Source organism: Chrysoperla carnea, chromosome 4 (genome assembly GCF_905475395.1).
Source record: "Chrysoperla carnea chromosome 4, inChrCarn1.1, whole genome shotgun sequence".
NCBI classification, from domain to species: domain Eukaryota; kingdom Metazoa; phylum Arthropoda; class Insecta; order Neuroptera; family Chrysopidae; genus Chrysoperla; species Chrysoperla carnea.
In genome coordinates, this window is record NC_058340.1 from 31501353 (window position 1) to 31527515 (window position 26163).

Sequence of the window (26163 nt, forward strand, 5' to 3'; positions counted from 1 at the left end):
AATAATTTACATATTGCGTTAATTTATTTGTGCTACATTAAAATTAGTGAGACACTGGCAGTGAACTTGGATTAACGGGATGCAACAGGAATTTTTGAGTGCTTTTGTGAAAGTTTCAGCTGTGCAAAACGTTTCATGATATAAAAGACATATTACCGCTTTGTTTTACGTATTACGTAAGTAGAATTAAAACTTATTTTCGAAGTTTGAAGACATTTATTTATCGTATTTTCCTTTACGAATTTTTTATTATGAATTACAAGCAAAAGTATTTTTAGTGGTATAACATACCAATATAATGTATTTATAATTCCCTATATCGTTGGTACTTATTGAAATACGTAACCTCATTTCATTAATGTCATTGATTCGATTTATTCTAAAAAAAAATTCCGTGAAAAACTGAAAATACAAGAAAATTTAATGATTCACTTAATACTCTCTCACACTCAAATTGAAATTTCCTTTGTTTACCTTTAACGATTTTTGCGTTGATAAACTAAATTCACAGTCGAGGATTTTTTAGAAAAGTTTTTAAATTTCCTTTATAAAAATGTTGTAAAAAATGATTACTTGTATAACTTATTTTTTAATAAAATGTTTTTATCAAAATAATTTTCAGTACGATTTTATCCAGTTCGTTTTGTAGAGGAGTACTTAATCTCTTTTGACCTCATTTATTACTTTATTATTTTCCGTTGCCTAGGAAATGCATTAATTTATCACGAACCTATGATGGAATGGAAAATAGAAATAGGACAATTGTTAATAATATACATATTTGTTTTTAAAGTTGTATCCTAATTCTTTATTGAAATTTATATTAATAAAACCTTATAATATATTATCTTGTCAAATAATAACAAATAAATAATTGAAGTAAACCCTTTTCAATAAATATTAAATCGATAGGTATTTGTAATTTAAAACTAGGTAAATTATATTATTAGTCACGAATAGGTAGTTGATCCAGGAAAATTCTTTGAAATAATTTTTATCCTGAGCAATTTTTACTATCAGAATATAATATTATGCCCTGTTGTTTAAATTATCGTCTGTCAACTTTGCTTGTTGTTTCTGCATCTTTGTGCCTGATTTAATCTAAAAAACATATCTATCTGCCAATTTCTCAAAAACTACCATTAAATTTTCAAATAAATACTATAAGTACTAATCAGCTTTTTTACTAATCAGCAAATGGCCCATTAGTATTACAGTGAATTTTGATCAAAATTGAGGTAATCGTTTTTTCGAATTTATGCTGTTCTTTAATGTATGTTTTCAAAACTCAAGAAATCAAAAAATCAAGTAGGTAATTAAGACCCTAATTAGAAATTTTATCCGATCCGAATGAAATTTTTTTGTTTGATAGCTATTTTTTTGGGTCAAATTTTTTATGATAGTTTTTCGCTACTATTCACTGTTATCGATGTGGGAATCAGGACTCCATATTCTGGAAAGCTATCAAACACATCTATTTGAGAAACATGACTTAGTAACTCTGTGCTTGGACTATCAAAATAGAGCTAAGTTAAATTTTTTGGATTTTAATGACCCCTTAAAGTAAAAAAAAAACGATTTTTTTTAACAAAGTCAAATTTTATCCGATGTGAATGACATTTTTTTGCAATCCACTAATGTCAGTTTTTCCGCTATTATTCATCCTCATGTCGGGATTCCATGATGTCGGGACCAGGATTTCACATTCTTGAACATATTAACGATATTCTAAATATGACCAAAAAAATTGAAAAATATAACTCAAATTTAGTAGGATTATTGGAATGTAGCAGGTATACTTTGTTCATTTTAAAATTGTGTATACGTTGGATGAGGTAGAGCAAAATTTTGCTCCCTCTGACAAATTAAAAAATAACGAATTTTTAAAATAATAGATATTCATTGTTTTAAATGAGGCAGTAATTGGAATGGAATTCAAAATTAACTAAACAAAATATTTTAAATATATCAAAAAATATTATTTATTTACAAAAGTTTCTTATATAAAAATATCACAGATTTAATTTCGAGTAATTAATTTAACTTAAAAATGGTTTCATTAAAAAGTGTATACATACAATTACTAATAAATAAAAATTATTACTTAAATAATTACTAGTATTTGGTTCACAAACTTTCGGTATATTCCGAATAATTTCTGTATAATTAATAGGTAACACTTGCATATTATGTTTATAATATAAATTCGTATTTAATCTTTCTGTATTATCCGAGAATAATATATTATGTTGACCGTCATAAGGACCATACAGGACCAACGCTGGTGTTATTGTCCTATTATTTCTACCAAAATAACGATCGATTAATGTTAGCGTGTTTAAACTTTCGTGTTCGAACATTCTTGTGATGTTATGTCGAACCATTGCTTGAGAATATGACATTGTACTTAAACTACACTTGTTGTTATCGTTGAAACATAAGACACGAAAATCTTTGGATTTTAAATTTTCTGCCCATTTTTCTTGGCTCATACCATCTAAAAGAAACAAAAATACATAATTTATATAACGAAAGTTACATGGTTCCTACCGGGTGTCCCACGCACCTCTAGTTAGTTTTTATACCATGTATATATGAAATATACATAGTATATTAAGTTTAGTCCCAAGTTTGTAACGCTTAAAAATAATGATGCTAGGAAAAAAATTTTGTCATAGGTGTTCATAAAATCACCTAATTAGTCCATTTCCGGGTCCGTCCGTCCGTCCGTCTGTGGACACGATAACTCAAAAACGAAAAAAGATATCGAGCTGAAATTTTTACAGCGTACTCAGGACGTAAAAAGTGAGGTCAAGTTCGTAAATGAGCATCATAGGTCAATTGGGTCTTGGGTCCGTAGGACCCATCTGGTAAACCGTTAGAGATAGAACAAAAGTTTAAATGTAAAAAATGTCCCTTATCAAAAATTAAACAACTTTTGTTTGAAACATTTTTTCTTAAATATCACTGTTTACCCGTGAGGGCGCCAATTAGGAGGAAATTTTATAATATGTACTATACTTGATTATCGGTTATGTATGTGTTACATGTTTGTATGTGTTATGTGATAAAGAAATCAACACTGACTATGCATGGTATTTCAACAATTAACTCAGCCAATTATTTGTTTTCACTTGTTTTTTTAAATTAATGAGCAATTTGGGTTTATTTTTTGATAAATTTGAGGTAAAAATGTGACACATTATTTCTTTGATGATGATTTTATAGTACTAAGTATTAGATCGAAGAAATGATTTGAAAGGCTTGCTTTGATAAGAAAATTTTCAATCTCAAAGCGATAATTTCCATAAATTTTATATTTACCTGTATAATTTTGTATAGTTTTTAAATCAATAAAAGCTACATCTGCTTTATTTTCAGCTAAACAACGAAAAGCCCCTTTCTCTCCATCATATAAATTTCGATCACATAATTGATTCAAATTTTTTGAGTTCGTATTTAATCCAGGTATACAAGTACTTCCAAAGTAGTGACCCAAAGATTCTTCATACGGACAAATACTGTTATCTAATAAATTATGAGTTCTTAATTCATGTAATATTGTATTGTAGGCGATTCCATTGTACGATGGAAAACAGGCTCTTTTGCCTTGAAGATCATTCAAATCTTTAATGTCAGATGATGCATGTACTACAGCTCCTGTCATGTATAAATCATTATTTCGTGATGTTTCGTATAATAAGGTTTTTAAATCGTAATCCCTGCAAAAACAAATATTTATTAAAAGCGTGTAATAGTTGGAGGTCAATTAAAAACACTTCCTGATTATCATATTATCTCACGAGTAGATGATGTAAATGAATATTTAGAAGATCTACACATAGAAGTTTGGACGCTAGCAGGGGTTTAGACATAATTGTAATATAGCCCACGGTCATGCAAAATATTCTTGATAATCTATTAAAAATAAATGTGAGATTTTTATTTTTTTTTTGTAAAGTTGATATTACACATGATATTTAGTGTCACATAAATTTATCGAGCAAATTTCTAGTAGTAGAACTGGCTTGAAACACAATATTTCTTTTTGGTAATTACGCTATTGTTTTTGTATCATTGTATCTGCCATTTTTCAAATGGTATAGGCAAAATGTTCTACACTCATGTAAGGTTTTTATACGTTTTTTAACTAGGTTGATGTCAGTGCGGGCAGCATGCAGAATACCTACCTACTGAAAATATTATAAAGCGACTTATTAATTTCGGTGTAATAATTCAGTGATTATTTTAAGCTATAGCTCAGAGAAAGTTACTCAAATAGGAATAAAAGTTAAAGTTAAACCCTAATTTGGATCATGCCTGCTCACGCATCTTGGAAAAAGTACTGAATATATCAAGTTGAAGGCTTATTTTACAGTCCTGAAATTGATTACTTTCGGAAGATTATCTAATTTTGTATTTATTAAATCTATTTAAATTATTGTAAGATTATTTTACCTTGTTGCTGTAAATTGTAAATCAGGATGAACAAACACTACATCAGCAAAATTCTCTTTCACAGCCTTAAAACAATGCGTTTTATTATTGGCCTTAATACAGTCAATATCAGGCTCAACTCCACTAACAGCTGCAGCCTCACGTAACCAATTACATTTAGCATTCTCAATATTGGATGTTGTACAAATACGAAGTGTTCTCGGCGGGTGACAACCACTAAAGCTATGTGCACTTAAAAATCCAGGAGCTTTAGATAAATATGTGTCCACAGACATGATTGGATCAACATTTTTAATATCGTAATTCAATGTTTCAATTAAATTAAATAACGCCGTTTGCCAAGGACTTCTAGTACCGGTGTTTTGCGATAATGATGCCACAAATTCTTGGATTCTTGAAGCGCTAGTTCTAAAATTTGTCCAAATAATTTAATATCAACGATTAATGAGGAGAAATTACCTATAACTAACCTTCTGGATGCTACAACAGACCAAGGTTTTGAAACCCAAACACATGGGTTTGTTGAATTGATAGGCATTAATGTTCCGTCCCGACAAAGGAGCATATAATTTTCAATTTCTACACCTTTTGGAGTATCCCCCGGGACTACACCAAAATGACTATGCACATCATCTAATCGTGCCCAACTAATCTCTCCTCTGCCATCAGTTAAACAATATAAACTGCCACGTCGACCCCAATATTTATCATGTTGATTACAGTTATATGGATCATCACATAAGGAGCACATATTTGGGAATTTTTGTTCTGGGAAAAAATCGGAGCATATTACTAACTATTGATAAAAAATTTTCTCGACAAATTTAAGTGCATACTTAGTAATCGATCTTGTTTGCTATCCGAAACCCAAGGTCCAGCTTTACATAGCGCTTCGAAATATTCATCTGAAGCTTTAAGTCGATTTTCGAGCAATGATAAATTTGGATCACATGATGGTGGAACAACTGTCGCCTCAAAATAATTTGCTAAAACTTTAGATATCTCTGGTTCAACGCCATATCCTGGAAGACATAATCGTTTCTTTCCAACATCATAAATATTACTTATATTCGAAAATTTATTAACGACTGCCACGAGTTCATATTCGAAATTATCTTCGTTGTATTTCAGTTCATTTGTTATTAAAACTTCTGCATGTAAATTAAGTGCTGCCAGAAGATCTTCTGGCGTAAACACCGAAAAATCTGCTATTTCTTTCGATATTTTCCGCAAACAATCCAACCTAGAAATAAGAGTTTATTTTAAAGTTTTATAATTACTATTTGAAAATATTTCTTTTACCTATCAATTCCTAAAACACATTCGATTTGACTTTCTTTGGCTTCTAATAACGGGCAAAATTTTCCAGATGTTTTAAAAATACCTCGACCATCTACGATACATATTCGAACTGAAACAATTAGAATTGGACATGTTTAAAATATTTTCTAATTTTATATAATGAATATCATCAAACATGGCATTACAAATTTTCAGGTTCGTAACTAGGGCGTGGCAAAGGAGGCACCCGCCACCGGCGCAAAAGAAATAGAGGCACAAAACAAACGTATGTTTTATACGTAAAACAAAAAGTTTGTAGAGAATCATGTAAAAGTCGCTTATTAATTTACATAAAGTCATATAGTTAAAAAATTCGATATTTTGATAAAACAGGCAAATTTGATCCGATCATATTGGAATTTTTTTGAAACCCACTAACTTTGGGTCATTCTTTTCAGCTGCGATGTCAGTTTTTCGCTAGCTATCACTTATATGCTTACTTCCGTCAGGAGATTCCGTCAGGACTCGAAATTCTTGAAACCTGTTAGAGCTATGTTAATTTTGATCACAAATTTGAAAAGAATGCTCCAAATTTAGTAGGATTACATACTTGGTTTATCAAAGTTGGATAAAATTTGGATGTGATAGAGCAAAATTAAATGTTTAAAAAAATTACATTTAAATATGAAAAGGCATATTTATTTGAATATATTTAAGTCATGATTATAATTTATAATGTTGCATTTTATTTATTAAAAATGAACTTATTTATTTTTCAAATTATAGCCATTAATAATACATTAATGTATTATTAATGGTAATGAAATTAATTATAAAATAATTACATAATTATCGTCACTTCATAAACCATGGTGTAATAGTCTAGTCAACAAGTTCATATTGGTGAAATATAAAAATAGTACAATCCTCGATTTATAGATCGTATTTTTTGGGAGGAAGTCCGACTTTTTGGTCACGGTTAGGGGGGTCAAAGATAAGTTTAAAGAAGGCGGGATGCTACCACTTGGAGGGGAAGGCCGCCATCTTGTTTTAAAGTTGTTTTTTTGTAATAACTGCTATGCAATTGATTTATGCGATTCTCAAATGCGTTGGTGCAAAATTTGAAATTTTTTGAAATTTTACGATGCTCACATTGCAATAATTCTATAACAGCAACATATCATATTAAATTGTTATTTCAATGAAACGATCATTGTTAAAGTTCATTTAAAAAAGTTAGTAACTAGGCAACTTGTATGACGTAAATGTTAAGTGCTTGTCGTAATAATCGTATACGTAATTCAAGTTGCCTATTTATTAATTTTGTTAGTCGACTTTAACAAAGAATTTATTGTTTGTTAACAAATAGAATCATTTGCGCCACTAACTCATGCGTTACTAATGATATTTGACATCTAAGAAACACATTCCATGAGGCTTTAGCAAAATGCGAGTGTTTCTTTCATTTTCTTTTATTTGTAACATCTGTACTATTAGTTTCAGTTGTGCAGACGAAACTCAAAACCTCGACCGACGCTTAATGTTCTTTATGTTGCTATCGAATATTTGATGACCTATTTTATGAGGCATTTCTAGAGTGCATTGAGACATTTTATAGAACGTTTAATTAAAAAATTTCTAATTTCTAAACCAATATATCAATTATTTTCATACAATTTTTATACATTTTTCCTGTTTTATTTAAATACTGAAATAAAACAAAATGCGTTATTTATTTATTTATACAAACAGATAATTAAGATAATTGTCTATTTTTTTAAATAAATAAACACAAATATTAACATTTAAAGAAGAATTAAAAATAAATAAAAGTGGATGCCCTCGAAACGTCAACATATACCACAACCGTCTATAAAATATCCAATTTTATAAAAAATTCATTCAAAATTTAATGAAGATCTATCTTGATTAATTTCATATTTCGTGCATTTTTAATATAAATTGAATGAAAAATGAATATGTAATATGGTATTTAATTTCATGGCCGAAATTATCATATTATACTTTTGTATATAGCTAGGATTCCGTGTCTAGTAAGTCTATAAAAGAAATCATAGCGTAATATAAGTATTTTAAAAAACAAACAACTTTTATTTAAAACTTCTTGGTATAAATAATGTTTCTTTATGTCAAGGTCAATCCGTGCTGCCTCAACCCGCATTCACGCAACCTAACTTAGGTGTATTAAGTTTTTTTGCAAAATTTCAAGGCTTATATTATCTCATGTCAATATTCAGGCCAGGAGGAAAGGCATTGTAAAACAATATAAGTACTTTCAAATAGCTTTTTTAATGCTTTGATTTAGAATGATAAACGTGCGATTTCCCCTAAGGATGTAAATTTGGCAAGGTTTAATTGTTGTGTAGTTCGTCAAATGCAATTAAAAATGCAAAAAAATTGTATGTTTGTGAACGTAAGTCGTTATTAATGGTATCAGATTTTAAAATTTTAAAATTGTGTGACTGTGTATAATACTGAGATCTAACTCTACCTCTGTTGCAAGAACATGCTTTGTAGTTATCCGCTTTAATAGAAATAATTTTTATAATGAAGTATTTTGAAAATTATAGGTAATAAATATTATGTACTACAGATCCCTCGATTTGCAGGTTAAATCCACACTTTTCTAATCTGTGTATAACAAAGCAATCATTATTAAGTTACGTTTTGTTACGTCATTTAGAACAAGCCCAAAAAATTATATTTATATTTTTTATGTCATTGATGTAGTGGATTCAAATAACACACTATCAAGATTTTTTTTATTCATAGTATTACATTAATTTGTGTGTTGGAATAATTAAAACATTAACGATTTTAGTCTATATTTGAGAAATTACTCAATCAATCTTCAACAAGACCCGATATGGCGATATTTATATTTTTTGAGTCAAAATTACTCTAGAAAATTATTTTTTTTATCCAAAATACAGATTAAAAAATCTAAAAAAATCCTGTATGAAAAGTTTTCGTTTCGAATGGATTCTGATGATATCTCGAAAAATACTCTCCTAATCGTCAAATGAAATTACTTTTAATAATCCAAGGAAATCTGGTTAATTTTGCGATTGAATGACAAATTTTTCAAGTATCAACTGAAAAAATTGCTCCTGGATGATACAATCTTTCCCTCGTATACCATTTTTGTCCTTATCTTAGAAACTCCTGATTTAATCGTCAAACCGATGTTTTAACCGTCAAACCAATTTTTTGCAATTTTCTTAAGGGTGTCCCTTTTAAAAATCCGATAAAATCACAAAAAAAAAAATATTGACCCAAATCATCGGGTACTTTTGGCACAAAAATTACATAAATCGAAGTCGTTTGACGATTGGATGAGTAGTTTTTAAGATATCGTCAAAAGTTCTGTACAAAAAGCTTGCGTTTCGAAGCGATTCTGAAGATATTTAAAAAATACTAATCTCACCGTCAAATAATTTGGTTTTTATGTTTTTTTGGACCATATACCCTTTATGATTCATAATGGTTGATTTTGAAACTGAACGAGAAGTTTCTGGGGTATCATCTGAAAAAAATTGTTCCGAGATATCACCCCTTGTTTAAAATTTTACTCCGGTGCTCATCTGATTGTCAAAGAGACCTAATTTGATTATTTTTGCGTAAAAGTCTCTCTAAAAAATGATTTCTATTCAAATCAGAGTGTTTTTATTTCAAATTCCCATAAAATCTCAAAATTATTTATATACTGGGTGTGCCATTTTAATATAAACAGTAAACACCTAAATATCTCATACTTAACTTAAACAAAAATTGCAGAGTTTGATGAGGGGAAACCATGTTCTGACATCAGAATGGACCTAATTTTTCGGATTTCTTTAATAGCCAATTTAGATCCTCTCCATCCCCATTTCCCATCAAACTCTACAACTTTTGTTCAATTTATTTCTTGATTGGTTATCTACAAAACGGGATTTTAAGGTGTATAGATTAAAATGGCCCACCCAGTATATAGTTATTTTATTTTAAGCTACGAGCAAATATCTTGTTGTATCATGTATTGAGAGGCTACAAGATATTTATATCTTAAAATAATAAACTTGTTTACTTTTTAGAGGGATAATTGCTTCGACTGCTCTTGGCTGGATCCGCTCATAAGGGTTTTTGAGACGCAACATATTATGTGTTGGGATAATCTATATTTACTGACGATACTGGCGGATGCGGTAGTTAGAAATTGCATGTAACATAAAATGACGTCAATTATTTAACTATGAATGAATCATGATGATTGCATAAATAATATTTTTTTAAACTAATTAAATATTGATTTTTTTTTTTATGAAGAACCTGAAGGACAGGATTCATACTTATTATTTTAATTCTCTAATGATTGATTTATAATGGCTCTTTATGCATACATATAGATAGTTATCTATTATTTGAATTTTGTATATTTTAATTAGAATTACACATTGGTATTTCAAAACAAATAATTAATAAATAATAAAATCACAACAAAATGCGTAAATAATTATTATAATTTGATAGGGAAAAATTTAATTCACGTGATTTAATAATTTTTATATTAATTTAATTTTTAAAAAGTTTTCCTTAAATTGTTATTAATCAACGTACCGAGAAACATATAAACTCAATGATTCTGTTATTAACATTTTTGGCATGCGAAGAAGTTTTAAATATTACAGGAAATCATTTTTATATTCAACTTCATTAAAGGTGAAATAATTATTGCTTAGAAATAGAATATTCAAACGAAGAAAGCCATGAGGGCACACTCATTTTATGCATCAAATAACACAATGTTTTTACCCCGACGTTGGCGAGGGTTATGTGTTTGACTGGTATGTATGTATTTTCGCCTGTTCCCGTATAGCTTCTAAAATACTTGAATGAAGTTCGTTGAAAGCGTCTTGATCGTCCGCTGGTTATAGGCTATGTGACGTCACATTAAATTGAATATGACAGTGTCTAGAGAACATAAAGTCATGAACTAACAAGTAAAAACAAACAATTGACTGAGTTAATTGTTCAAATACCATGTATAGACAGTGTTGATTACACTGGCACATTACACATACTTACATGTCACACATACACATATAACTGATATTCCCGTATAAAACATACTATACATTTTACACCTAATTTGCGCTCTCACGGGTAAACAGTGATGTTTACGAAAAAATGTTTCAAACAAAAGTTGTCCTCTTTTCCATGCTTAGAGGTACCACAATTGTAATGATGATTTTACTTAAAATCTTTTCTTGTTTTAATACTTTTTAGAGCTTGATTTCGTAATGGTCGGGGTTATAGTTTTTGATTTTTATTTTATGGGAATTATTTTTCTCACTTATTTCCGAGTTATTTCCATAATTTTATTCTGTTCCATTCCTGACGAGTATATATATTTTTTTCATTTTTCTATTAATTTTTGTATGTTTAGCTCGAGAAATTTTCTTGACTGTGATTTGTCATTGCTCTGCATTTTGGGTACAAATTAACTTACAACACTTTTATACTTTGGGTACAAATCTACTTGCAGTGGCGTTGTCAAGGGGGAGGGGGGGGTGAGATGTAGCTGCCCGAAACTAGAAGATTTATATTGAAATCGTAAGTCGGGAAAAACTAAATATATGTTGGAGTCTCTAGACCAAATTTGGAGAGGTGGCAACTCTATCCTAAAGACTCGAAAAATGGAGCAAATGTAATTTGTCTGATTTATTATTTCCATCCGAAAGAATTAATAGAATAATAGAATAATAGAAATGTCTGTGGCAAAAAGATACTAACAATTTTCACAGAATCAAAATTTTTCACTAGAATGAAAAATGAAGAAGAAATCAACAATTCAAGCACATGCTAACCGAGAAGACATGAGGATCATAATAATTCTCATCCCGGTAGTTTTTAAATTACGATAGTTTTTCGGTCTTTCAAAAGGTTTATTATTTATCGTTAATTTAATTCAGAGTTTCCTAACTAAATTGGCAGCTCTGGATACAAACACAATAAATCTTTTAGGTCTCAGTGAACCAAGTCTGTCCTATGCAGATTATTGAAAAAATACTTTTGGATGATTTTCAGTGAAATATAATCTTTATGATAAATTAGCATCTATTTTTTATAAAATTACTCGATTAGAAAATTTAATATGAATTTTCACCCAGAAAGAGGTATATTTTATACTTTTATACAGCATATGTGGATTGTTTATCGTTTGTATCACATGTCAACCTTGATTTCATAATAAACATAAGTTGCATGCAGGTAAATGTGAAAAATAGTATGGTTAGGTTGATAAACAGTTTAAAAACGTTTAAAATTTTAAAGTCTGGAAAGCCCTAAAAGTTTGGCTAAACCTGAATAGCTGAAAAATGTTATTTGGAAATTGCATTTATCTTGTACGAGGCATTTCATTTTTATATTTTGTTTTTTAATCAGAAATACAAGATGTTATTGACCACAGACGAACTCGAGGGCTCCCACCGGCCGATAAAATCAAAGGAGAAAAAGCTTTTAAAAATGAAAAAAAATGTTGAGCTAAATTTTGGATATTCACATTTTCTCTCAAGATCAAATAAGAAAGTTTCTGTCATTTTTCGTCAAATCATCTATTTCTTGAACCATAGGCAATAGAATTGACTTTCCTCACCCTTGAGGCCCTCGAAAGTCTGAACCTGCTTTTGGTATTTTACAGTTTGTGCAACCGTTATTTCAATTTTAAGAGTTTTTTAACCGACTTCAAAAAAGGAGAAGGTTCTCAATTTGACTGTATTTTTTTTATGGTTGTTACCTCAGAACTTTCGGCTGGGTGAACCGATTTTGATCATTCTTTTTTTATTTGAAACCTGGTGCTTCTCGTGTGGTCCCATTTCAATTAGGTCCAGTTTTGACAATGAAATCCATAAGAAAGCCATATAAGTCTAAAATTTGCATGTTCGCGACAAATATACGAATAACTCAATATCACACCAACATATTTCGATTATTCATTTTTTAGTGACAAATTAGTTAGTGTACTTCAGATTCACTCAAAATCACAAAATAAAGAAACTTTTATAAACAAAAATAAAAACCAGTTTCAAAATCAAACTATCTCAAAGCAAATGAAAACGCACTAAAGCGTATAAAAATAACGATAATATAATGTAGTTACAATTATTGTTATTTTTGTAGTCAATGTCAGCCAAGCTAATGTAGCAAATTGTTCTGTCAGAGGTGTTTCTTTGGCTGACACCGACTCCAAAAATAACAATAAGTTGGTTTTTTTTTGTTAAAAGTTTTTTATTGTCTTTTCAATTAGATTATTAATCTTACATCGTGTGCACCATTTCTTTAAGAATGGATCCATGGCTCGAAATATAAGACATTTCTACTATATGACGTCATATATAAAAGAGAAATGTAATTTATAAATAATAATATTAGTTTTAACATTTGGACATTTAATTACTAAAAGTAAATTAATTTTTAGTTTCCTACTTACATTTCCTAGCTGATGAAGAACAAACAAATAATATTAAAACACCGCTCAACAATATAAACAATTGTTGATATTTCCACATTGCAATCAAAATCTCACAACAATAAAATCAATGTCACTATACAAAGAAGAAAAACCACTAACAATTAATATCAATCCACATATAAATCTAATTATAGACAAAGGTTAATTATTAATTTTATTTCAAACACAAAGTACAAAAAAAAAGTAAATAAGAAGACAAACAAAAACAGGCTTCCCTCTACTTCTTAGCCGTTTCATTCATGGCAAACAACAAAATTATTTTAATAGTTCTCAAATTATTTTATACAAAAATGGTTTTGAAACTAAAAGAGGGGTTGATTACAGGTATATGTGTATTCACATTTTTCCTCCGTAAGTATAAATAGATGAATTTGTAATTCCCCATTGGCAAAATCACATTTGAATTATTTATACGCTGTTGTTAAAGGTGTTTAAGTAATTCTATGAACATATGAGGAAAAAATGATGGTTTTTTATAAATAAATAAAAAACTTCATATGAAGTTGGTATTCAAATATCAAATTTTGTTTATAACCAAAGTACGAAATATACTGTGCCCAAAAAATAAGGTGACATTGTATTTATTTTGAAAATTCTTTATTTATTCTTACAAATCAATTTCATCCCCTTCAAAGTAATCCCCTCCCGATGCTATGCACTTATGCCAATGGATTTTCCAATCTTCGAAACACTGATTGTAGTTGCGGCTTGAATCTCCTCTATCGTATCAAAACGGTGTCCCCGGAGCGTTCTTTTGAGCTTGCTGAACAGCCAGAAGTTGCACGGCGCCAGATCAGGTGAATACGGTGGTTGTGGAAAGATATGGGTTGAGTTTTTGACGAAATGATCACGAATTATGAGTGCAGTATGGGATGGTGCATTATCGTGGTGTAAAAACCATGAATTGTCTTTCCACAATTCCTGCCTTTTTAGGCAAATAGCGTTACGCAAATGACGCATATCATTCAAATAATATTCCTTGTTGACTGTATGGTCGGGCGGAAGGAATTCATAATGCACAACAAACGCGCGCAGTTTAAATTCAAATGTCACCTTATTTTTTGGACACAGTATTGTGGTAAGATTTGTAGTTATATTTATCAATGTAAGAAATATACAAGATACAACTTGTACTTTTAAATAATAATGCAGGCCCGTGTGCTTTGGGTTTTGGGGGTCTCATTGAGAATCTGTCCACATAAATTAAGAACTAACAATATAGTATGAATTCACATATTTATGAGGCGCATTTCCACAAACGAAACAGATATCCATGCTTATTTTGAGCTCGGTACATTCTTTGACTTTATCTTTAAGTCGAGTACTTCAAACAGGAAACCTGAATCTTGGTGAGGCTATCGAATTAGCTGATGCTGCGAAACATATTTTGATTGAAAGAAGAGAAATCGTTGGAGAATAGTTCAGGAAAATTTACAAATTCATGAGCGATATCTGCAATGAATACAACATAGAACAAAAGTTTGAACTCCTCTCTTGGAAAATTTCTACGCACGGGCCTGTGTTAATGAGATACAGTTTTATAAATTCCTGCTTATCCATCAACCAATATGGTAAGAGTTTGATGATAAGAGTTCAACGTTTTCCAGAGTTTGATTTAAGTTGCTTGAATTTCGGGTGTTGCTTTCGGTATTAAATTTAGGTAGGAATGAAGTACGTCTCGCATCTGATAACGATTGTGTTAACTAACGCTGAATGAGCGCTAGTAAAGTAACCAAATTTCTGCCTAGAAAATTCTTCTCATACTTCATCTCTTTCTAATTCCAATAAGAAAATAAATACCGAAATTCTGGTTGTTTGGAAATCAACTTTTTCGTGATCTTGTTAGCTTTTATCAATTAATAATATTTCCATGACTGAGAGTGTTGCAGAAAAACCTAGTTTATCCATTTAATAACCATAGATTTTTATTAATTTAAACTTTTATAGTGGTTTGATTGAAAATGTACTTTGTTTCTCTTGTTAAAACACGCTTTACATTTCGGACTTCGGTTTCAATTGGTTAATATTAGCTTAGTTTTATTTCACACTGTGATCAATCAATCTTGAACATCGTGCGATGACGAAAGCGTCCTTTGAATATTTTTGTTTATTTTTTAATTCATTGGACTGGTTTGGTGTAATCTTTATATTTCCAAGAACTGAATCTGCCTACAAACTTTTCGCAGTTCTTTGAACTAAGCTCTTTTCTGATGATACCTGAGTGATATTGTCCAAAATTTTTATTAAAATTAATCTATTTGGGGATTGTATTCAGTAATATTTCAAAAAGTCATTTAATATCTGTTAATATTTTTACAATTGTTAATTTGAGAAATTGGATTTAATAACTTGATTGTATCACTAATCGACTCGCCTTATCATCATTCAATCCTCTGCCATTGCCTTATTTTGATTACGGGAAAAGTTAGGCGAATGCAACATCAAATTAGTACCAACTTGAGTCTGAAAAATTGGACCTGGCGGTGATTATTGCCCTTGACAATTCCCGAAATTTATTAATGTTAAAAATAATTAAGAAAAAACATGTGAAAAATTCCCGTTTAATTTTCTATAACAAAATTTCTTCTTTTTAATTAAATGGAAATTTTGATAACATGACATTCTTTGGAAAATAATAATTGTATCGGAATTCTAATTATATATGGATAAACCGCATGATGTGGCTAAAATTACAACACGTGTTACCTTAGTATAAATCAATCATTTTATATCGGATGCTAATTGTGTACATAAAAAATAACTGCACATAAATTAAAGTCTGTGCTGGGAAAAATTTTTTATTACTTGTCTATGAAATTTACATAAATTATATATTTATTAGACGAGTTTTTTTTAAACTTCAATGTACAGACTACAATAATATAGGCTAAGCAGTGACTCGGGATTGGCAGCTACCTCCTGTCTAACCTCTGGCTATTGAAAAGTATGGACAAAATGGAATCGTTTTTTCGTTTGCCACTATTTACCGTTCTGGACTCGGCGAGAAAATCTAAGGTAAAAAAACCAAGTTTGTCGGCTAAATCCTTCAATTATCTTAATATCGTAAATTTACTTATTCATACAAATGTTTTGGTCAGAAAATCCCACAAGCCGTTAACGCGGAAGAAGCTCAAAGAAAAGTGCTTAAAATGTTGACAAGCTACCGGACCAAATTGGGTGGAAATTGTTTATTAATTGGTTGACCTTGGTTACGGTTTATCTTCGGTTTACGATTTTATAGATTCGCAGAAAAAATATTCTGAACAAATTAAAATGTAGGTAAATTTTCTTTAAGTACATACATCTTTAATCTTTGCATACAGAGGTAGCGTGGTTATTTTACCCCAGACTTGGCTTTTTAGATCAAGTTTTGCTTAAAATAAACTTTTTTCCTTTATATATACTTAGTTATAAAAAAGTCATTTTCGAATACACTTCAAATTTTTATTTATAATTTCCAGTCTAATTTTCAAGGCTTTGAGAATAATCATTTAAAAATTGTTCAGAAATTTATTTTTAAATGTCTGCATTCTTCGTGAATGGTTTGTAGACAAATAATTAAATTAAAAATTATAATTTTTATTAATTAAAATGCCAAAATTTAAATTACTAAATTTCCCAAGCTTGGTTTCACAGAATCCAAAGAGCCCTGATTACCCTGAGGTGGTTTAATCGTGGTTTAGATAAAATTAAGTATTAAATATTTATGAAAGTCATGCTAGTTTTCATGAAAATGATAAAATTTTTAAATTCCAATTTTTGGGTCATGTAATTTTAATTAATGAGGTTTTTTGCTTTGAAGACAGAACAAAAAAGCAGGCTCGATCTGGACGATAGACTTAGGTTAAGTATGTATTTATGGCAAAATACTGTCGAATTTCTGCAATTTTTAGGCTAAAATCACTATTTCAAGGAAATTTCGTAATTTCTATCCAAATTTCGAAACATTCCATTGTAGCGCTTTATTTGACTATATTATGTATTATAACCAGGGGCAAGTTATTTCCTAATTATTAAAATAGTCTGCTTCCCTACTTTTTGGAGATAGAAGTTGTCCCCATAGCCCCTCTCTGAACTCGCGGTTGGTGCTAGTGAAATTACCTCTTTAAAGCGCTTTGAAAAGCATTTTATGTCGAATATCGTATGGTAAGCTTGATCGCACCGCCTTATAGAACGGGTACAATACACATAATTGTTTTTATCTGCATTTAATATTGAACAAAGATAAATTACAATCAGTAAAATAAATAATAATTATAATAAGCGACTACAGTACATTCCTTTAAATGATTCGTAGCCAATATACAAGGATTTTTTTCTTAACACCCAGCCGAAAAAATAAATTCATTTTTAGAGGGGAGTAAGTTTTTTAATATTTGATTCGGGAGGATAATTTAATTTTATGTTTTTTGGGGCGTCTATTTTGTATTTTATGATCCTTCTGCTTATTTTTTTCGAAATGGTCTTCCCGATGGCTCACATACGGGTCATATGAACAACATCTGGAATCTTAATTTCATCAAATTTCAGTTTTGTATTCGATAAATAATTAGGCAAATTGTTGATAAAATATTAAAAACAATAATTAAAAAATAAAATGTTTTTACCTTAATTAGTTTATAACGGTTTTGTTTTTATTGATAATAATAAATATAAAAAATATTTATAAAATATTGATTAACCTTTCAGGTAAAAACTGATAATGAGTAGAATATTATACTCTTTTCTTGTATTTTTGTATTAAAATATTGCTTAGTTTAAATTTAAAACTAAACTTTGTGCTCAAAGTGAGCACAAAGAGCAATTCAGCTCTTTGAGCACATCAATAAAGAATATTTTTTATTTTTTTTAAATTAACCCCAAATTCCAGTAAAATCTTCAACAAGATTTTTAAGTCCTCATTATTACAGTTTAGTTAAGTTTCTAAAAATTTAAGAAACTTTGAACATTCTTAGACTATTTTTATCATATTTGTGTAAAAAAATTGCCTGTACTTAAAAACTTTTTGGATGCAAAAACAATCTCTGTATAAACAAGATTTATGAAGATATCGTTTTTGTATATCTCTCTTATTTAAATTTTGTATTCTAGTTTGAAATTCTTTCACATCTTAAATGGCATCGCAAGGAAAATTTTGCATGGTTGGAAAAACTTCTATCAAGTAATAAAAATAGTTTATTAATGTTTATAGTTTACTTAGACAATGAAATTATAAATTCAATAATAAAGTTATAAAGAGTAAAATTGTTATGTGAGACACAAGTGACTTAATTATATGTAAAAACTTTGGATTGCAACAATTTTTGAAAAGGTAAAATTATGTATATTTTTTTACATTTTTCTTTTTGTTCTGAAATATATTTTTAAATTTTAGAAATTCCCTACTTACGTCACACAGTCATACAGTCATTTAAAAATGCACAGACAAAAATATAATTAAATATTGGTAAATCCAGAATATTTTTACCTGGTTTTGTTAATAAACGCATATATGCAAGCCGTCATGTCATGTTTAATTTACATAATGATTTTAAATGTTATTTTGATCTTGTAATTATAATTTTAGATGTAATTTCATTTGTACATAATAATATTGCATAGCGTAAATATTAAAAAAGGTTAATGTACTTAAATTAAACATGAAATTTATAGCATTTTCGTCATTATTTACTTTATTTTGCTACAATTTTTCTCTAGATTAGGTACATTTGGTACTTCCTAGATAAATTTTTTTTAAAAGACAGTGTGTTCAAATTTCTCAGTTTGATTGTGAATGTTGATCCATACGCGGGATAGGGGAAGTAGATGCAGTGTTTTCTGAAGGTTTTTAGGTCACTGATTATGAAAATGTGCGTCGAGTTTACGTAAAGTGGTGCAAACAAAAGTTATTAACAATTTTATTGTTTAAATCGTTGTAACTCGGAAACTATCATAGTAGCGACGAAAATTGTGCAATTCACAAAAAGCACTCCCAGTCAAGAGATGAGCACTTCAACTTGCAGCGCAACGTTCCTTCGGGAGCTCAAATATGGCCTCACTAAAATTGATAGTTTCCAAGTTACAGCGATTTAAACAAATAAATGTTTAATAAATTTTCTTTGCATCACTTTGCGTAAAATCGACGCACATATTCAATCAGAAAACGATGCCTCTACTCGTCTCGATTTAACTTCAAACAAAACCCTCTAGGACTTTTTTTATTAGCCAGCCAATTGATGTTTTTTGATAATTTATTTTTCGTAATACTATTTAAATGCCTATTCTGGACCTTTAGCAGGCAATTCTACGACCATCATGCGTCAAATCTTGCATAGGAATCCTTCAATCATAAACTAAGTGCGCAAAGCCTCACCAAATGCTCATGGAGATTACACAAGGAGATTCAACTCCATGTAACCAAATATGTGTCATCAAAAATAAGATATGTCAATAGTGTTCCTTTTGCACCAGATAGTGGTACGAATGTAATGCGTTCGTATTTACTTCGGTGCAAAAGGAACACTAGCGACGTTATAACTTCTGCCTTAAAGTTGACAAATTTTGTCAATTCTCCTGTTTGAGTTTAATATTGAATGCCCTTGTTTAGTCTCCATGGGCTCACCGATGGCTTAGCCAATTGAACTTAAAACGCATTAATTTTGGTTTCTCTACAAAATTTATCCTTCTTTTTGCATTTTTCTGTGAACACGAATTTTTTGAGTGAAAGTTCGTTCGAAATTTCAATATTCATCTAGTTTTGAACTTTATAAAATTTTGTCAGCATAACCGAAAAATAATTTTAATTCTTTTTTCCCAATTTTTATGAATTTTTGAGTTAATTCAGTTCATCTTGTTTTGAACTTTATAAAACTTTGCCAGCATACCTGAAAAATAATTTTAATTCTTTTTTCCCAATTTTTTGGAATTTTTCAGTTAATTGTTATCTCGGAAACTAAGAGTGCTCAAAATAATCAAAATAGTACTTTTTGGTTTAAACATAAACATTGAATGGCAATTAAAATTAAATTCGAACGAATTCTATCCAAAAAATTCGTGTTCAGGTCAAAAAACTCGAATTCATCAAAATTATTTTGGCCATTGGAAAGCTACTAGCGCCAGCACTAAAACGTCTGTTACTAACATAAGATTCTGTAATCAATTTATGATTAATTCTTGTGTTTGAGTTGAATTGATAATTTTTGATAAAAAAAATACCAACCAACAAAGAGAATACTTTTGCTAAATTTCAAAATGAAATATAATTTTTAAAAGTTTAACATAATTATCTAGTTTTTTTAAAAATATAATTTAATACTTAGATAAGCATGTAATAATTGTGATTATTTATTCATGAAAATTGTGTTCAAGTATGTAAAGCAATAAAGTTTTTTTTTTGTGTTTGGATTAATTATCATGGAATTATTTACTTTGGGTTTATTTCGCTAAATACGAATAGCAAAAAAACTATACCAAATTTGTGCAAATCAAAATAGCTTTTTGCTTGTGAATGATCATAATCAAAATTAATTTTGGTGAGTGAATTTATAAATAAACTTAAAGAGTAGTTCAGTTTATTTAGATACTAGCTAGTAATGATAAAGTGATGGTTAAATGTTTTAATGGCCATCAAGCCTGGAAACTTGTTTCTTGGTTAAAAATCAGGTATTAAATTCAAAAATAGATATATAACTCTGAGACGTTTTATAGGCCAAGAAATTTTGTTTGAAGAGAAAAAGCACCAGAAGACATTCAATATATGTTTAAAGTAAAAAACGCCCTAACCAAAGGAATGCGTGAAAATAAAGGTTCAAGAGTTTTATTCACAAAATAATTCTTCCTACCCGTAAACTTGGAGGATGAAATGTGTTTTTTTTTCTCAACATCTAATTATGTGGAATTTCTTTGAGGAGATTATTAGTCTAAAAATTATTTTCCGAAAAATGATTTTCCAAATTTGCTCCCCATTGAGATATTTGATTAGCTTCCTATACCGTATCGGTTTAAAAGTAGTTCACTTGCAAACCGAAAGTGTTTTAATATCTTAAAGTTTGTGCAGAATCTAGATATTTATTTTTGTTTTAAAATTTATCATACTTTTTCTATTGTTTCATGCTTTTATTATGAGCCGTATGTACTACACTCTTTAATCTCTAAGAACCCGTACTATTATTTATTGTTATCAATTATGAAAATAATCAATTAAGAGTTCAATAATATTTATTTTTATCTAAAAATTGTACGATAATATTAATGTCTATGATTTCAAGACATAATGTTTGCAGCAATAACTGCAATTTTAACACCTATGTTATTTAATGATATTTTTTCAGTTTTCGCAAATGAAAATACTTTTATTTTCTCACAAAATACTTACAGCATTTTACCAAATTTCAGTCAAATAATCACTATTAATAAATCTTTTTACCATAGCTAAATTATCATGGTTTTATGTCCTGATTTATTATTTTCAAATTTTTTTAAATTCTTTAAATCTCAAATAATTTTCTTTTTTTAATAACAATAAAATAGTTTTTTAGAAGAAATTCAAACTAACAATCTTCATTTCGCGTTATCTTATATCTTTTGTTTTTCTAGGGGAATGACTATGAATACAAACCTGAAACTCGTTATTTTTATGATAATAATCAACATAATCTAATCTTTAAATTTTATCTAATATTTTATATTTAAAGAAATATTAAGAAAAGAAAGTATTTTTTGTACCTGATTAGTCGATAAACAACCCTCTACTAAATCACACATTTGGGTAACATTCTTTTAAGATAACATTCCATGTTAACGTATAGTTTGAAAAAATCTTATTCCCTAAGCAATTTATACATTTTAGTTGTTAAGCCTTAAATGAATATCGTCTTATTCGCTTATTATTAATCAAATTAAATGTTTCAGTGTGATTTAAAGAATACAAAAGAGTGATTATATTTTATGTGGGTCAGAGTTTTAGTGTCACGCTATTAAGATCTATTGATTTCTTTCGAGCAACGACATTATTAATTTTAAAAGAAATTATTGTCAAGTTCAAGAGTGTATTAATAAGTGTTTTGTTCCTTTTTCCAAAATTAGATAATTTATGCTTATCTAACAAGGACAGGTATATTTATTTAGAATAATTAATTTTTATAGCGACTAGAATTAGCATCATTACTAATTAATTTGTAGACTAAAACAATATAATAATTATTGTCTTAAAGATATTTAACATTGTCATTAAACTAGTGATAAAAATACTGTTCAACCTTGAAGAATTTAATAACAATTTGTTAATTTATGTATGTCTAGTCAAACGGGCACAAAATAATTCTTCGTTTTTTTCACGTGAGTTGAGTCTGATACAAAAAGAATTAATGAAAAGTTTGAGCACTCAAGAAAGTACATATCTCTGCTTTAATTCATGTGCCCCCCCCTCACAGAATTTTGTTGATGGGGTATAATAGAGCGGATTACCCTTCGAATTAAACGTTATCCCTCCCTCCCGCCTTGTTAGAATATTAATAGCAAATAAGTCTGGTTTATTTACAAAAAAAAAAAAATTTACGATTTTCATGCTCTAAAACATTTATCCATCGCAAACAAAGTTTATAATAAATTTTATCAATGAATTACAATAATTCACTTATTAGAATGTTTACGTGAGCCATACGATAAATTTTTTAACCCGCTTGAGTGTAACTCGTCATGTTATAATTATTTAACAAAGACATGAAAATTAAACAACAATTTGTATGATCATAAACAAATTTTCGCTTTTACAACTTTTACAACTACATTTTCCAGAATTATAAATTTAAAAAACTAATAATTTATGGACGTTTTTCAATTTTTAGAAAACATTTATGACTTGCATCCACTATCATTTGAAAAGTTTTTTTTTTCGAGTCAAAAATTTATCCGATTCAGTATTAATTAGGAAAATGGTGAAATTTAACGGAAAACTGAAAGAAGCTCAATTCTGTAATTTAGCTCAAGTAGATAATTTCTGAATTCACCTACTATTTTTGAGACTTTTTAACGGCTTAGATTCGACACCTGTCCTAGTAAATTTTCTTCAGATAATACTAAAGTGAATTTTCTTCAGATAATACTAAAAAAAGTTTTTATTCTAAAATTTTTACTATATCACGCCTCTGGTAAATGAAACAATGTAAGAACATAAACCGCAAAAACATTTTAGCCAATGTTTTGATAAATTTCGCAACAATACGTCAGCTAATGCCCGCTCTTTATCATATTTGTTGTTTGTTCAGGAAGTATGCAATACAGATTATCCAAAAATTATCTTCAAGGCTATGTTTTATACGTGTTCACGTGAATAATTTATTAATAGACAAAAGTTAAACATTCTTATTGTTAAGGAGATTCTTAATATTACAAATTGTATGCATTGTACTTATATTTAAGGAGTACTAGAAACCATTCTAGAAACCATTCTACTGACGTCTCTTGAGTAGTTCATTGTTCTGTTCGCGAATGTATGTGTACCTTAGGTAATTTACTTTACATTTGTGCATATATGGTTGCATATATTACTGAGTAGAATGGTGATATGGTTCTGTTGTAAGCAAATGTTTCTCTTTCCATTTTTAGGGATAGAAAAATCGTATGTATAAATTTCTCTCTATTCTTTGGATGTAGAACCGAGCTAATGCCCGAAATAGAAAATTTTACCTTTTACTAAATTAATAATTATCATTTATTTTAAAAAATATTGGAGATATTAGATACAACAAGAACTAATATTAGTAATTTCTTAGATTTTTTTAAAACTATTATAAAAAATACTCTAAAAGAATTTTATCTTTACAAGAATATGTTTGAAGCAAGTCTGAAAGAAAGGTTTTAAGAAAAAACACGCATTTCGAAAATATCTGTAGTTTTAAAATATATTTCTTTCAATTTTTGTTAATACATACATTTTATTTCACAGGTTATTAAAAATAACGAATATTCGTCGCACCACTAATAAATGTATCAATGAACTTATTGAATTAACTTATTATTTATTACAAATTTTATTTAGATAATATTCAGATATTATTAGATAAAATATATTTAATACAATATGAATATTGTTTGATTTCAGAAATTACATGAAGCCGCGATTGAGGATTAAAAACTACAACTAAACAAAATTTCCAACAATGACAATCAACAGAAAGTTTCTGCCTATAAAGGCACATTACTTCTTTTTTATGGCAGGTGAGTTTTTTGTAAAAAAAAAATTGGTTTTCAATAGTAAAAGCTTTTCAATTTAGGTTACGCCATACATTTCCTTCCTTAATATTCGTCAAATAACAAATATTTTGAACTACGCCTAGAGTTTAACTTTTCGAATGTATGTCAAATGCAGGCTTCTGAAGTCACATCTTCTATAGATTAAAGAGTAGAAAAAACTTTTACTTTTACAAATTGAATCTTGTACATTACGTTAAAAATATAAAAAAGAAAAAGTCTGACGAAGTGTTTTGTCGCTGACTTACCATCGAATTCACCCCTATTTTTTAACCTTCGTTAATCCACTGTGTCCCTTTTATCAGCTTCCTTATCAAAATCTTTTTGCGGTGGGCCCACGAGATAGCCAATTGCTCCGAGTTTGTAGCATTTACTTCTCTTGCTATATCTCTAGTAGAACGTAATCAGAAACATGTGCGCGTTTCTGTATGTTTAAGAAGGCTAACTTGAAAGTTTTAAAATATATCACCCAATCATTATTTACAAAAACGCTCGATCAATTACCAGCTCACAAAACCTTATGACTAAAAGCGGAAAACTAATAGCTTTACAGCATTACTTAATAGCTTTTTAATATTTTTTGGTATTTTCATTTCTATTTTCTTTTTTTTTTTTTAGCGATGGGTCCAATTTTGCCACAGATAAACGTATATGGAAAACAATTAGGTATCTCAAGTGTTGTTATGGGTAGCATAACAGCTGTATTACCGCTATTATTTTTGGTATCCAAACCTGCATTTGGATACATAATTGATTATTTTTCCAGTGCCAGAAAAACAATATTTTTGGGCTTATTAATTGTATTGGGTACATCATATTCATTATTATACTTTTTACCAGAACCTGCGAGGCATCAAGTACCATTTTCGAATGTTTATAATTTTACACAAGCGTCATCAATAATTTCTTCATGTAACAACACTGTTAGTATTAAGATTTTTTGACTTAAGCTCTATCCTATGAGGGAAAAATTTATTTTCTAATTTCTACCTCATCAGATCAAAGGCGCCAAAACCAGGGAAGTTTCATTAATTCTATGGGAATTTTTTATATAGTGAACAATTTTTTGCGAATTTAAGGAAAATTGCCCTTTTTTTTTTTACTATTTTCGTCATGATGATGAACAGTTATAAGATTATCATAAGTGCCCCCTCGAGTAGGTCCATCAAAAATGCCTCAAAGCATTTAATTTTCAATAATTTTTCAGATTCAAACCAAAGACACTTTATGTTCAAATTATCGAAATGTAACTTGTAAATGGGAATGTAATCATGAAAACACTGTAAATTCAAACATATCAGTGTATCTCGAATATTCGAATAATAATTATGGTATTCATTGTTCCAATTCGAATACATCAAATGTAAGCTGTTTTAACGGTGCCGAAAATTGTACATGTAATTTTATATGTGAGCAAATAAACGAAGTTGATTGTCTTTATGGCACTCCCACATTTTGGGGTTTCGTAATTTTAATGGCAATTGGTACAATTGGTTTTAATGTAGCAAATTGTGTAAGCGATGCTATTTGTTTTGATGTATTAGGTAAGCGAAAAAAATATTTTTTAAGGAGTATTGCATTAGAAATAATTGTAACAGTTTTCCACCACATTTTAAATAATTTTCTCCCGTTTAGAGTTCCGGCATATAAATGTGAAAATTACA

General features: G+C 29.1%; 2 protein-coding genes across 6 annotated transcripts in view; one reads left to right on the forward strand and one right to left on the reverse strand.

Annotated features, from left to right (window-relative positions):
• Window positions 1-4: 4 nt before the first annotated feature.
• LOC123299213 (major facilitator superfamily domain-containing protein 6) overlaps window positions 5-26163 on the forward strand; it is a 29385-nt gene continuing 3226 nt past the window's right edge. Inside the window, exons 1-4 of one of the 5 annotated variants that reach the window (XM_044881511.1) lie at window positions 5-176; window positions 24351-24466; window positions 25118-25422; window positions 25707-26043. In XM_044881511.1, the coding sequence (XP_044737446.1) occupies window positions 24409-24466; window positions 25118-25422; window positions 25707-26043 (700 nt within the window). In that variant the 5' untranslated portion in view covers window positions 5-176; window positions 24351-24408. Of the gene's footprint in view, window positions 177-20643; window positions 20782-22301; window positions 22362-23705; window positions 23755-23815; window positions 23868-24350; window positions 24467-25117; window positions 25423-25706; window positions 26044-26163 lie in introns of those variants that run through there. The other 4 variants (XM_044881512.1, XM_044881514.1, XM_044881513.1 and 1 more) reach the window with 4 other exon arrangements.
• On the reverse strand, window positions 2073-13519 carry LOC123299208 (transferrin; the record flags this gene model as incomplete). The annotated part of the gene is made up of 7 exons (XM_044881505.1): window positions 13229-13519; window positions 5761-5869; window positions 5295-5701; window positions 4929-5226; window positions 4459-4866; window positions 3325-3722; window positions 2073-2497 (listed from the first exon to the last, which is right to left on the reverse strand). Coding segments are annotated over exons 1-7 (2124 nt in total), but the record flags the coding sequence as incomplete, so codon positions are not given.